The sequence below is a fragment of the Maylandia zebra genome, linkage group LG11, assembly GCF_041146795.1.
Source record: "Maylandia zebra isolate NMK-2024a linkage group LG11, Mzebra_GT3a, whole genome shotgun sequence".
In the NCBI taxonomy this organism is placed as follows: domain Eukaryota; kingdom Metazoa; phylum Chordata; class Actinopteri; order Cichliformes; family Cichlidae; genus Maylandia; species Maylandia zebra.
In genome coordinates this window covers 28,906,584-28,918,984 of record NC_135177.1, presented here as the reverse complement: position 1 = coordinate 28,918,984, position 12,401 = coordinate 28,906,584, and the positions used below count along the sequence as shown (strand labels likewise).

At 41.4% G+C, this 12,401-nt stretch overlaps 1 protein-coding gene across 1 annotated transcript; it reads left to right on the top strand.

The window, feature by feature from the left end:
• Positions 1 to 231: 231 nt before the first annotated feature.
• On the top strand, positions 232 to 1,168 carry LOC101467373 (free fatty acid receptor 3-like). Its single transcript, XM_004551116.2, has one exon. It carries the CDS (start codon positions 260 to 262, stop codon positions 1,166 to 1,168), a length of 909 nt encoding a protein of 302 aa, XP_004551173.2. The 5' UTR covers positions 232 to 259.
• Positions 1,169 to 12,401: the final 11,233 nt, after the last annotated feature.

The window sequence follows — 12,401 nt, the reverse complement described above, 5'->3', positions numbered from 1 at the left end:
TTGTTTGGTATTACCACACTCTTTCTAGACAATGTAAGTTTATTCAAGGATGCTTTGTGAGGGATTTTTAGGACAGAAACAGGTATAAAGAAATGGCATAAAGAAAAAACTTCTTTTTTGGACAACAACATGCTTACACACAAAGTTGTTCCAAGTGTAAAAACTAGAAAGTAATTTTAAAATGTCATTTGTCTTTCTAACCAAAAACATTTCAGTTGATATGTGTTTTTTTTTTTCTAAATGTTGATTTAGGTCAATAATGGTGTCTACAGTGAGGACTGAGATCATTCTCTCAGTTTACATCATTTCATTCCTGATCGGCCTCCCCTGTAATCTCTTGGCTCTCTATGCGTTTAGTACCAAGATCTGTTCCAAGCTACGTCCAACAGACATCCTGCTGCTTAATTTGACCATCTCCGACCTGCTGTTTTTGGTCATCCTTCCTTTCAAGATGCACGAGGCAGCATCTGGTATGAAGTGGGATCTTCCCAACTTCATGTGCTCCATCACTTCCTTCACCTTTTTCTCCACAATCTACACCAGCTCATTGCTGCTGATGGCAGTCAGTGTGATCCGCTACATAGGAGTAGCATTTCCTATCACCTATCATCTACTGCAGAAACCTGTGTATGCAATTGTTATCAGTGTTGCTGTTTGGCTCATCTCATCAGCACACTGCAGTATCATTTTCATCATCCAGCATCACCCATCTCTGGCCAGCAATAACTCCAATGCATGTTATGAACAGTTTTCAGAGAAGCAGTTGAAGATCCTCCTCCCAGTACGTCTGGAGATTTTCTTTGTACTCTGCCTCATACCTCTTCTTATTTGTGTTTACTGCTCCTTGCGCTGCATCTCGATTCTGTACAGCCTATCCGGGATATCCCAGATGCAGAAACAGAAGGCCATTGGCATGGCCTCAGGGACTCTTGCTGTGTTCCTCATTTGTGTTCTGCCATTCAGTTTATCTCATTTAGTGGGTTACATCCAGGGACTAAGTCCAGAGTGGAGGTACTACATGTTGCTTCTGAGCTGTTTCAACACCTGTATCGATCCCATCATCTTCTACTTTTCCTCGTCCACCTTTCGCTTCTCAAGTGAAACACTCATTTTTAGGAAGTGGTTCACTTTTTTAGGACTGAAAAGGAACAACAGCACCACTAACTAAGAAATGGAAAAATACATTTTCAAAACTAAATGTACCATTAACACATTTAAGTTCACTGCTGATGATGATCTAATATTTTTCGAGAGGACTGTATTTTCCTTTTGAAACCATTTTTCCTGTTTTCTACAAAATTCAAAGACATGTTTGTAGCATATAAAAATTTCAAAACTTTATTTTATTTTTTCATTCAAGTACAAATATCAAAATATAAAATGAGCCCTGCAGCCCTGACACAAAACTTCCTCTTTTCTTTATTTTGAACTGGCCACTTTTCTGCATTCATGCAGTCTGCAAGTTATTTAGAAAGAGGTATGTTGTTAATTACAAATCACACACATTAAGTAAGAGGTGATGGCACTTCTAAAAGGCACCTAAATCAGGTTTTACATTTATTTTAGCAAATGATAAGACACATTTTTTTGTCAGTGAAATATGTGGGATTTAAATGATTGGAGTTTTTTCGTTTGTTGTGTTTTTTGCTCTATTTTTGAAAGCTTTTTCATATAACAACTGATTTTCTTTATTAGTATCAATATATAGTAATTTATTTAACCTTAACTGCAAAGCTCATATGTAATATATATCACTGGGATATTAGATGCTGTAACTACAGTTCTCTACTGGTCCTGAACTTTGGACTTTAAATCACATCCAAATATCAGTCAGTGCATTTAAAAGCATTTGAAATGAGTGGAACTGTGTTGTTGTAAGTCTTAATGAAATAGATGCTAACTATGGAACCTTGTTAACATTGTTGAGATTATCCAAGCTGTCATAGTCCTGAGTCATTTTGACCCACCGTTCTGGGTTGTCTTGTGTTTTTGTAATTTATTAGTTCATTATTTATTCTAAGATCCCTAGGTTGTTCCGTTTAGTTTATTGGATGCCCCCTTGTATCTCTGCCCTCTGTATCTCCCTATGTGTCCCTGTTTCACATTGTGATGTGAGTTCTTGTGCTGTGTCTCCCTTCGTGTTTTATTCTGTTATTTTTTCCACATTTCCCCAGCGCGTCATGTCTGTGCTCTCCCTCATGTTCCCTCGCTCCCTCGTCTGCCTCTCCTCCACTCCCACATCATGTCTCCTGTTTTATTGTGAAGGTCCCACGTTTTCATGTTCATTCTGTTCAGTCCAGCCTCCCCTGTCTCGTTATGGTTATCCGTGTCAGCTGTGTTCCTCATGTTTTGTCACCTCCTTGTTATCCCTCTGTGTATTTAAGTCAGCATCTCCCTCAGTCCTCTCTCCTCCTTCATGCTGTGTGTTCCCATGTGTGCATTTCTGTAAAGTTTAGCTTATATTTTCCCAGTCTAGTTTAGTTTTGTATCATTTCCTTGAGTCAGCAAATAAAGCTGCATTTTGAGTTCATTCCCGTGCATTTTGGGTCCAATCTCCTGCGTGCCACACAGCCATATCATGACACAAGCTCCTTTTAGTCAGGTGCAATTTTTAATTTGAAGTTATGGTGGATCCCATATGACAGAGCATGCCTCAAAACAAGTTATGGTGGTCTACAAGATTCCAAAGTTTTACCACCAATAAAATAAAAATTTTAACATTTTTGTATTTTTTTTCTGCCCTGGAGCTGGATTTTCTCATGTTGAGGAAGAGCTTTCCAGATGTTCAGTGTTATGGTCCCATCTTTGCTCAGGACCTACCATTTTTCTGTGCTCGACTGATTTCATTTCATTTTGTGGTTTCTCCAGTGCGTGCATTTGTGTAATAACTTTGAAGACCTAATAAAGACTATTTACAGCAGGTAAACAGCATCTGAAAGTCGTTTAATTAAGAATTAGGAAAAAACTGACTTAACGACCTGGTAAATGCATCTGGCTCTTCTGTTGATCCATCTGTTGTTTGCTAAAGACTTATCAGAAATGTAGTCATTGGAAGGGTGTCAAAAAACATTTTTAAGGATGGAAAATAAAAAGAAAAGGATGAGGCAGTGGCGGTCCTAGCCTGTTTGGCGCCCCAGGCGAACACTCCCTCTGGAATTTCGAAAAAACATCGATGCAAATTAGAAGTCTGTATCATAATGTCTGGTGTTTTCATGTTTGTTGTTTTGCTTTTATTTTGTTTTATTTTGCGAGTTGGTTATTAGATGCTGCTCCAGCCAGCCAGAGAATCCCCTGCCGCCACCGTCACTGACACAAGACAGACGCCAATTATCAATGCCAGAGAAGCACCCTGATAAGACATCGTAAATGCTTCCTGGCCATCCAGTGAAACTGTTGGGAAGACAAAGTGAACATTTTCTTTGTACTGTATAATCTGCAGATTCTGACAGAAATCTGCAACTATCCTTTGAAGCACCGCTCCTCTAAAACAGCAATACGGATCATTATTAGGTTATTTACATTATTATCTATATAACAAAATAACTTAAAGCAAAAATTGGGAAAAAACGTAAAGTCCGAAGTCTTTATATTAAGGGCCATGAGTCAAACAATACTCTTTGCTCTGGGTCTAAACAGAGCGCGTTGTGTGTGAAGTCTTCCACGTTTGCTGTCGCATTTTAGTTGTAGTGAGAACAAGCAGACAACCCTGGGCACGTGTGCCACAGCTGGCACGTAAAGGGTTAACTGATGGCCCAACCATAGGACTGGCCATCGGGCATTTTCATTTTTATGGGCCGATAATCTTATTTCTTTGTAACGGTATGAACAATGAAAGGTGTTGGATTGGCCAGATGCTGGCCGATGTGTAAATAACTCAGTTGTTTGGTGGTAGCTATGCCGGAGCTGCCACAGAGGCCTGCAGGTGGATGAGGGAAAGCGGAGGCAGGAGGAGGAGAGACCCAAGGCGGCTGCCGGTCTGAGTATCAGGTGAACTGAACTTCAGGTAAGAAGTTATGACCTGCAGTCTATCTGGGTGTCATGAATCGCTGTGTGCAGGCAGGAGGTGAGGACTCAAAATGCAGGACTCGCAACACTGGAATGAACTCAAAAGGGCAGTTTATTGTAGATGCAGGAAAAAGATACAACTAATGAAGAACTAACCTAGACTGGGAGAATATAACCTAACATTCCACAGAGATGCACAAAAAGGATCACACAGCATGAGGGATGACGCGACACTGACTCAGAGAAACACAGGGTTTAAATACACTGGGAAGTAACGAGGGGAATGAGACACAGAAGGAGGGCACAGCTGGGAGAAATCAGAACTGACGAGACAAGGAAGCAAAGCATAACACATTCACATAAGACACAGACCTTCAAAGTAAAACAGGAAGTCTAACACAGAGACGCGAACTTGACTAGGGGAGACAGAGCAACTAAGAAACAGAGAACAACAACAAATACTGAGAAAACTAAACAGAATACACGAAAGCCAAACTAACACACTAGACTATACAATAAACTGGGGCAACAAAGAGAACTAAGATAAAAGTACAAAAACTCAGAGACACAAGAAACTCAAAACACTGGGTCACCGACCCAGGACTGTGACACTGGGTCAGATATAAACCAAGTTTAGGTGTAGTTTATTTTCGTTGTGCTGACTTTTTACCATCAGTTACAATAACTCGTACTGCGTACTAGCTAGCATGACGGAGTTTCTATACAGCTGGGTGGGTGCTATGATGTTACTGATAGTGAACTTTTTTTAATTCATAAGGTTAGTTAGTAGAGTTGCCAACCGACCTATAAAAAACAGAATCGTTCCGTATTCAGAGAAAATATGACGCATTCCATATTGAGCTGAGAAGGAATGCAGTTTGTCCCATACTTCAACTAGAATGAAAAAACACAAAGCTGGAGTTATTCTGCGTCTTTACGCTGTCAGCTGCATCTTCTTCTCTCATTCTCCCCCCTCCCTCTCCTGTTGCTACTTCAATCATGAAACTGATCAATGATCAGCTAATAAGCTTTTTCTCTCTTGTTTGTTTATCGTCCACTTTGCGCCAGAAACCAGAAACCAGCGGATGTTGCTCTAAACAACAGCATCACATTTAAGCTTGATCAGCTGTTGTTAGAATGTATTTAATATTAATTTCTAGTATCAGTTGATGTTTGCTGGCGCCTCAGCTGTAAAAGCTGCTGGTCATGATATCGGTTTGGTTATCTGGCGAGAGGGAAACATGAAGATGAAACCAGGAGATGTCATTACTGAATCATCAGAGCTGAACAGGTGACGGAGAAACAGGTTCACCTTTTAGGTGACATGAATGAGTTGAAGGGAAGTTATGAACTGTTTCTGAGAGACAAATAACACCAGGATCCTTTTCTAAGTAGCTGACAGCTGGTAACTGTGCAGGGGCGGGTCTAGCAAAGTTTTGCCAGGGGGCCAGGTAGGGTATTAACAGGGAAAGGGGGGCACAAAGAAACTTTTCTTTCTTATTCTCATTTAAAATGTCTAGCTTTTAATAAATAATTATCTGAATCTTACAACCAAAGTGGTCATCAGTGGTAAAATGTTTAGAAATCATACATAAATACTAACAAGATAGTGTACATTACTGTAACAACAGTGTTCGTTTTCATTCAAAGGCTTTATGGCTTTTCCTATAATACCTGGTGGGCCGGTCTCTAGTCAAAATGCCCGGGCCCATTTTTTGTTCCAGTCCAGCCCTGGGCACGACACGCAATGAATTAATCTGAGAAGGCGCATTTAAAAATAAATTGCCAGGCCAGCGGTGCACATCGCAAATTAGCTCGCATAGACACATTAGTTGTGCCGCTTCTTAATGATGGTATTTTAGCTAACAACCCCAACTACCAGATTCAACTTGTAATTGGATAAAAATAACTTTAGCCTACCAGTGAGAGGGACATTGCCAGCTTGCAGTTTTTTCAAGTGATGTTGAAATTTCCAACACTTCAACTGCTTTAGGAGCTTTCCACTCAGCGCAACATCAGCACCACGGAAATACATCCGTAGACTCGAGACAGAATTCACAATGGGTTTTTGGGACTTTCAGGTGTATGGACCAATGTTTTCTTTTCTGATCAAACCAGAAAGCTTCAATCAGCAGCTGGATTTGTCTCTGGCAGAGTTAATGCCAGAGGAGACCATAAATAGCATTTGCATTTTCTGTTGTACAGTTCAATTGCTGTTATGGAGTTCTTGTTATGGATAAAAAGTGTCCTTTTTTTTTTCGTTTCAAAATAGCTGATAACTAAGCTGCCAACATCTGCGAACAAATATAATTCTGTAAAGTTGTTCTATATAGTGTGTTCTTATATAATGTTATTAAATTTATTGCTAATGCAATCATATGGCACATTGACTTCTGAGGAAATTTTAGATGGCACTCGTCATCAGAAAGGTTGCCGACCCCTGCTTTAGTCAATATACTTCATTTGGTGTTACGATTTCCATTTTATACTGGTGTGAATAAAGTTCTTTAGGAAAATGTTCTTTTATGGCTTTGACTGCTGATCAGTCCCAAACAAATGAGGCAGGCAGCTCTCAGAACCAGCTACAGAATTTCAATAGTAAATAGGATCTGCTATATTTAGTTTTGCAAGGTAAATGTGTGTACTTAACAACCAAAAAAAAAAAATTCTGTCTGTATCTTTCATCAAAGACTTTCATATTGTAACTTGTAAGTTCAAAGGTGAACTGATATAAAATGTCACACACAAGTCACATTTGACAAACCTCTTTACTCATCCTATAGTAGCCATCAGTAGGTAAAGCATGACTAAAATGCAAATTTTTCATCATGCTGTCTTTGGTATGCTAGTAAAGGACTTCTTCCCACTGTGTCTGCTGGAATAACTTTTGAACTTGATAATCAGGTATGGATTTAATCATGCCATGTGCCTGCTTGTAGTCAAAGTTACACTGTACACTGTGTTAAAGTCGAAGACACCAAACCATCACTGAAACACAGTTGCAATTTACAATGGATTTAATAATTATCTGACAGATTTAACTGGCAGTTAGTGTTGGTTTTCTCCTCTTTTATCTTCAGACTGTCTATCTAACTAATTAAATACATTTGATGGAACAAAAGGCATCCCATAACCGTTTATTTTTAAGACATTGAATACTTTACCATATCCTTGCTCTTCTGTTTTGATTTGCAAAATTAAAATGTAAAACAACCCCTGCAGCCTTCTTAAACTTCTTTAACTCTAAACTCATCGATTCTTCTACTTATCTATAAAAAGGGATGCCCCGATTGACCAAAAACCACCCTTTTTTGTACACACATCAAATTTGAGGCACTGGCACTGCAACCTACTCTAGTTATCAGGTTTAGATTTTATTTGAGTGAATGGCATTTGTGGGTTTCAAGAATTAGTAGAGTTCTTTATTTCTTTGTTTTTTGATGAAAATCTTAAAACTGTCACTAAAGCTTCACCTTCCACTGAATTAAAGTGAACATTTTTTGGGGGGAGGCAGTGAAAAAAAATGTTATATCTATTTGATTAATAAATATTTTTGGTGAATAAACGCATGCTGGTTAATGAATGGTTGGCTGATAGCTGGTTGATGAATTTTCGATGAATTCCAGGTGAGTGTTACAGTATTGATCAAAGTGACAGTCTGGTTCCCAGTGCATCTATGTGTCTATTATGTCTAATATCTTTGCTCATATTGTTAAATAGTCTGCAGTCTACAAGATTTATGAAGGGGTTATATATATTAAAGAAATTGCCTGTTTTGCGAGTATCTTTATTACTGCGTTACTGTACATACTCTAAAATACAATGTAATACATTATAGACCAACAAGTCTTTTACATCCTTCTCAATACAAACAATAATATCTTGGCAAATACTGCAAATCATTTTTTTGGCAGAAGATAACTTTTTTTCAGCAGCTTTTTTTTAACTTCTTGAAAGTAGTAACGTCTCTTTCAAAGGTTCAGCTCAGTCACATCTATGTGTAGGAAATCCCTCACCTTACACTGCTGCCAGGCACAGACAAAGTACATGTATTTTCAACCTGGATGTGTGATTAGAAGAACCAAAAAATAGTTCATCATTAACAGAAATGTAAGTGCTACATAGCTGGCTTAAACAAATTATCACCTGTAAATCTTGTATTTTGTGCAGGGCAAAAAAGTGCAGGGCAGAAAAGTTACCTTAGTATTAATTTGACACATCAATGTTGTGTCATAACAAACAGAGGGAGCTGTTGCAACTGTTAAGAAACTCGAGGGAGACAACTTCGCAAAAAAACCCTCAAAACACTCAACAGTCTTGGCTTCAGATTTTGACTTCTTTTCCACCTTGTCAGCGCTTATGATGCAATATGAGCAGGTTGCAAGGGGATGTGGAGGTGGTACAGTTTGGTGTCTGGGATTATGGTGTTGAATGCTGAGCTGTAGTCCATGAACAACATCCTCACATAACTCTTCCTGTTCTCCATTTGGTTCAACACTTTGTGAAGGGTGACAGTATCCTCTGTGGACAGGTTTGCTCTGTAAGCAAAATGGTAGGGGTCGAGAGAGGGATGTAAGCAGTCTCTGATGTGCTGTGATACCATCTGTTTAAAACACTTCAGGATTACAGACTTGAGGCCTATGGGTATGTAGTCATTGAGGCTGTCTATATCAGTCTTTTTGAGGATGGGAATGATGGTGGAGACCTTCAGACAGTTGGGAACGGTGGCATTAGTCAGGCAGAGGTTGAACAGCCTGGTGAGGATCCCTGACAGTTGATGCGCGCAGGGTTGACCACAGACCCTTGGACCCAAACCAAGCAAAGAAGGTGTTGAGCGCTTCTCCTAGTTTGTAACAGTATCAATAGCTCATCAGACACAGGTGGGTGACAATTCTCAGGGGTGCCGGGCACGGACTCGGAATGAGTGCCACCCATGACATGAACACAGAGTGAGCAAGTGAGAGACCCTGGCAGCACTCAGGGAAGGCTGGGGGACAGTTTGTGTCTTTGTGTCTGTCTGCTTCCCGTTTTATTTCGGTGGTCTCTCGTCTTGTGTGCTTGTGCTTGTGCACTTGTGTCTGGGTCAACTTTGCTAGCAAGAGATAGAGAAGTGTTGAAAGGCTGCTCCAACGGAACTAATTCTTTCGGAGAAAAACACGAACACAGTATACAGTCGAGTCTTATTTCTTCACGTCATTAGGCCACAAATAGAGGTGACATGAGCCACATGATTGAGACACAGGCATTAGAGCCTCTTATTGCGTGTTTCGTTTGGGTTTCCAGCAATGCGTGAAATTGCCAAAGATAGAGAGGGCATAGCCTAACATATGAAACAGGAAAAGACCGCTGTGTAATCCATTTATTGCAAGAAAGTAACCCCCCTCCAGGGGCAAGGGTACCTAGACCACGCTTGGGGAGTGTGATTGTGTGTACAGCGTCTCTTTATGTCTGTCTCCACGTTGGTTGAGTGTGGAGTAAGTGCATATGAGAGCATGAGGGTGGGAATGGATGTTTGTATCTGTGTGTGCCTGTATGTCTGTGTCTATATGTCAGGTTGGGTATCAGACGCCACCTCTCTGGGGACACCTCAGGCCCTCCAAGGTTTGGAGGCCTATCTCCCCCCACCACCACTTCCCCTGCCAGTGGCGGACTCCCTCAGACATCGGTGCGTTGGTGATTCTTTGTGTCTGGGGGTGGGCGTCCGGGTACACACCGGCTCACTCCTTGGCGGCCGCTTATCGGGGCCTGGAGCCTGGGGCTCGCTGGGGCCACTTCGGAGGTGGGGTGCCCCCGGCCTCTCGGCCTGGGGCTCGGTCACTCAGACACAGTTGGCTGCCGGCGGAGCTCACGGGCGCGTCACTGCAACTCCCCCTGGCTTCTGATCCGCGGCTGCTGAGTGAGCCCTCATCTGGGACTCTCCTCAGCTCTTACTGGGTCAGTGGCGCGGCTGCCCCTCTGTTGGTCTTCCTTGGTCTCTTGTGTTCTGGGGGCCTCTGGATGTCTGGAGTTTTGATCTCCTCCATACCTGCTTCATACCCTGGTGGACGGGGCTATGGCTCCGCACACTCCCTAGCAGATCGTTACATGGAGAAACCTTTGGAATGCAAGCATGCTGATCCACACAGGTATGCACACAGGTGTACACACGGGTATTCACAGACGCGGACTACAGCTTTCTTGGCTGCTGCCTCAAAGCACATTGTGCGCTGTCTATCTTGCGTGCTGCACAATATCGTTTATTATTTAGTAACTATTGATATCTACTGCTAGCTAGTTTATTGTGATGGTGCCGTTTTTTTTATTATGTTGCTCTTTGTTGTTTGCTTTCTCTTCTGTTTTTTTTCTCCATACAGGTGACCCAGGTGTTTTTTTTTTGTTTTGTTTTTTTTTCTTTCTTCCCCCCCTTCTCACCATCTCTTCTCCCCTTTGGTTTTCTTTCTCTCCCTCTCTTTCTTTCATTCTTTCTCCCTGTCCTATCCCCCAGTCATGTCTGTCCTGTTTGTAGCAACTAAAAATAAAACAAATTCATAATTATAATAAAGGTCAATCAAATGGACCAATATGGCAAGGCCATGATGATCCACTTGGTAAAATAAATCCGCTTGGCATCTTTCTTAGCCTTAAGACAACAATTCTGATGGCTAAAGATCCAAACGAGACACAAAAAAAAAAAAAAAAAAAGTAACTATATTCTGAATACCACCTTTTTTTAAATAGTAACTGTAACGGAATACAGTTACTCATGTTTTGTATTTTAAATACGTAACACCATTACATGTATTCTGTCACTCCCCAACACTGGTTACCTCACCCTTCTGTACTCCTGTTTCCAAGAGTTATTTCTCCAGTACAAGTTTCAGTTGTGATTTTTTTCATCTGTTATCTTCTGCATTTTGAGCGAGTTGGGAATAAGGCAACCATCCATCAGAGCCGTGCCAGCGACCAAGTGGCTCCTCCATAGTTAGAAAGCCTCATGTCCTGGGCACTTCAAACCCGCCAGTTATTGGCCCTGAAGAAACAGAGGGTCACAGACCGATTCCACTTCAAGCTAGGGAAACAGATTACATCTGTTTTAGAAAAACAACAACACAAAAAAAACAAAACAAAGAGCTTTAGTAAGGTCTTCAGATGCAGTTTAAAGGACAGATTTTATCATGGCAACCAGCATCAAACTCAAGGGGTGGATGAAGGTGATAGACAGGTCTGGTCTCCCTGGGCAGTTCAAGCCATGGGTTTAGCAGCAGATTCTCTCATGAATTATCTGGCCCTCGCTCGTATATGAGGTGCCCATGACTATAGTCCCATTTCCTCCCAGTCTTGCTTGGACAGCAAGACTGGGAGGAGATGGAAGAAAGAAGAGGCAGTGCTGGGATTGGGAGCATTCCTTCAGTCCTGGTCAACAAGAAGGAAAGATGTTAACTAGTTCTTGAGGAGATGCACTTATTCTGATAAAGTGGGAGCAGGCAATGAAGCAAAATGCCAGCTGGCAAGATATCTGCTCATGTAACCCCCAGAGGATTAAATTCCTCATCCAGGAAGTTTGACTTGCTTCCCAGATGTTCTCATGGTACAAGGTTGTACAGGTTGCCAGCCTGTCGCCTTTGTTCAGGGACAGGGACCCTCGAGCACATCTTGAACACTTGCTGTATGGGACCGAGCTAAGGACCAGATCCTAGAGTCTATTGCAGCGGCAATCAGCAAGGGGATTAAAGATAACAGGTGCAGCACTGTCGTAACCAGAACCATCAGGATAGTCACTGCTGGATAGCAACCAGAGAACCAACCCAAAAACTCAAAGGGGGGCTTGATTGCAACCACACAAGACTGGCAGTTCAACAGGTATATTTTAATTTGGCCTTTTTAGGTCCCACAGTAACTCTATCCTCCTGCCTTCTGAAGGGAAATATTCTGAGCTGTGGCTGCTTGACTGACACCTATATATCTACTTATATGGACTGCATTATTTCAAAGAATTCTACTATGCATATTCATCTCTGTCTCAATAAATGAAAGAAATGTGGTCACTGGTAAAATAAGGATACCAGCCAAACTATCTATTTCACAACTTGGAGTCATGGAGACTGACAGAAGCCCACATGCTGAGCACTGGAAAGAATTCAAGAGGTTTATTTACAGGTTTGTTTGAGGAAAAAAATAATGTAATCAGTGAGGCATTTTAAGGTCCCTAAGTGGCAGCGAAGGTATTATGGGTTTCCAAGGCACACACACACTCTGAAGTATAAAGCTCACAGGCCTCAGGCAAACATGGAAAGGTCTGCACAGAGACACAGAAAGAATTATGTACCCACCTGACACAAAGATCTGGCAATGACTGAGTGTCTGCTCCAACATTAAGTAGCCGGCCTGATTGTTCAACTAGCTGCAGGTGATTCAGA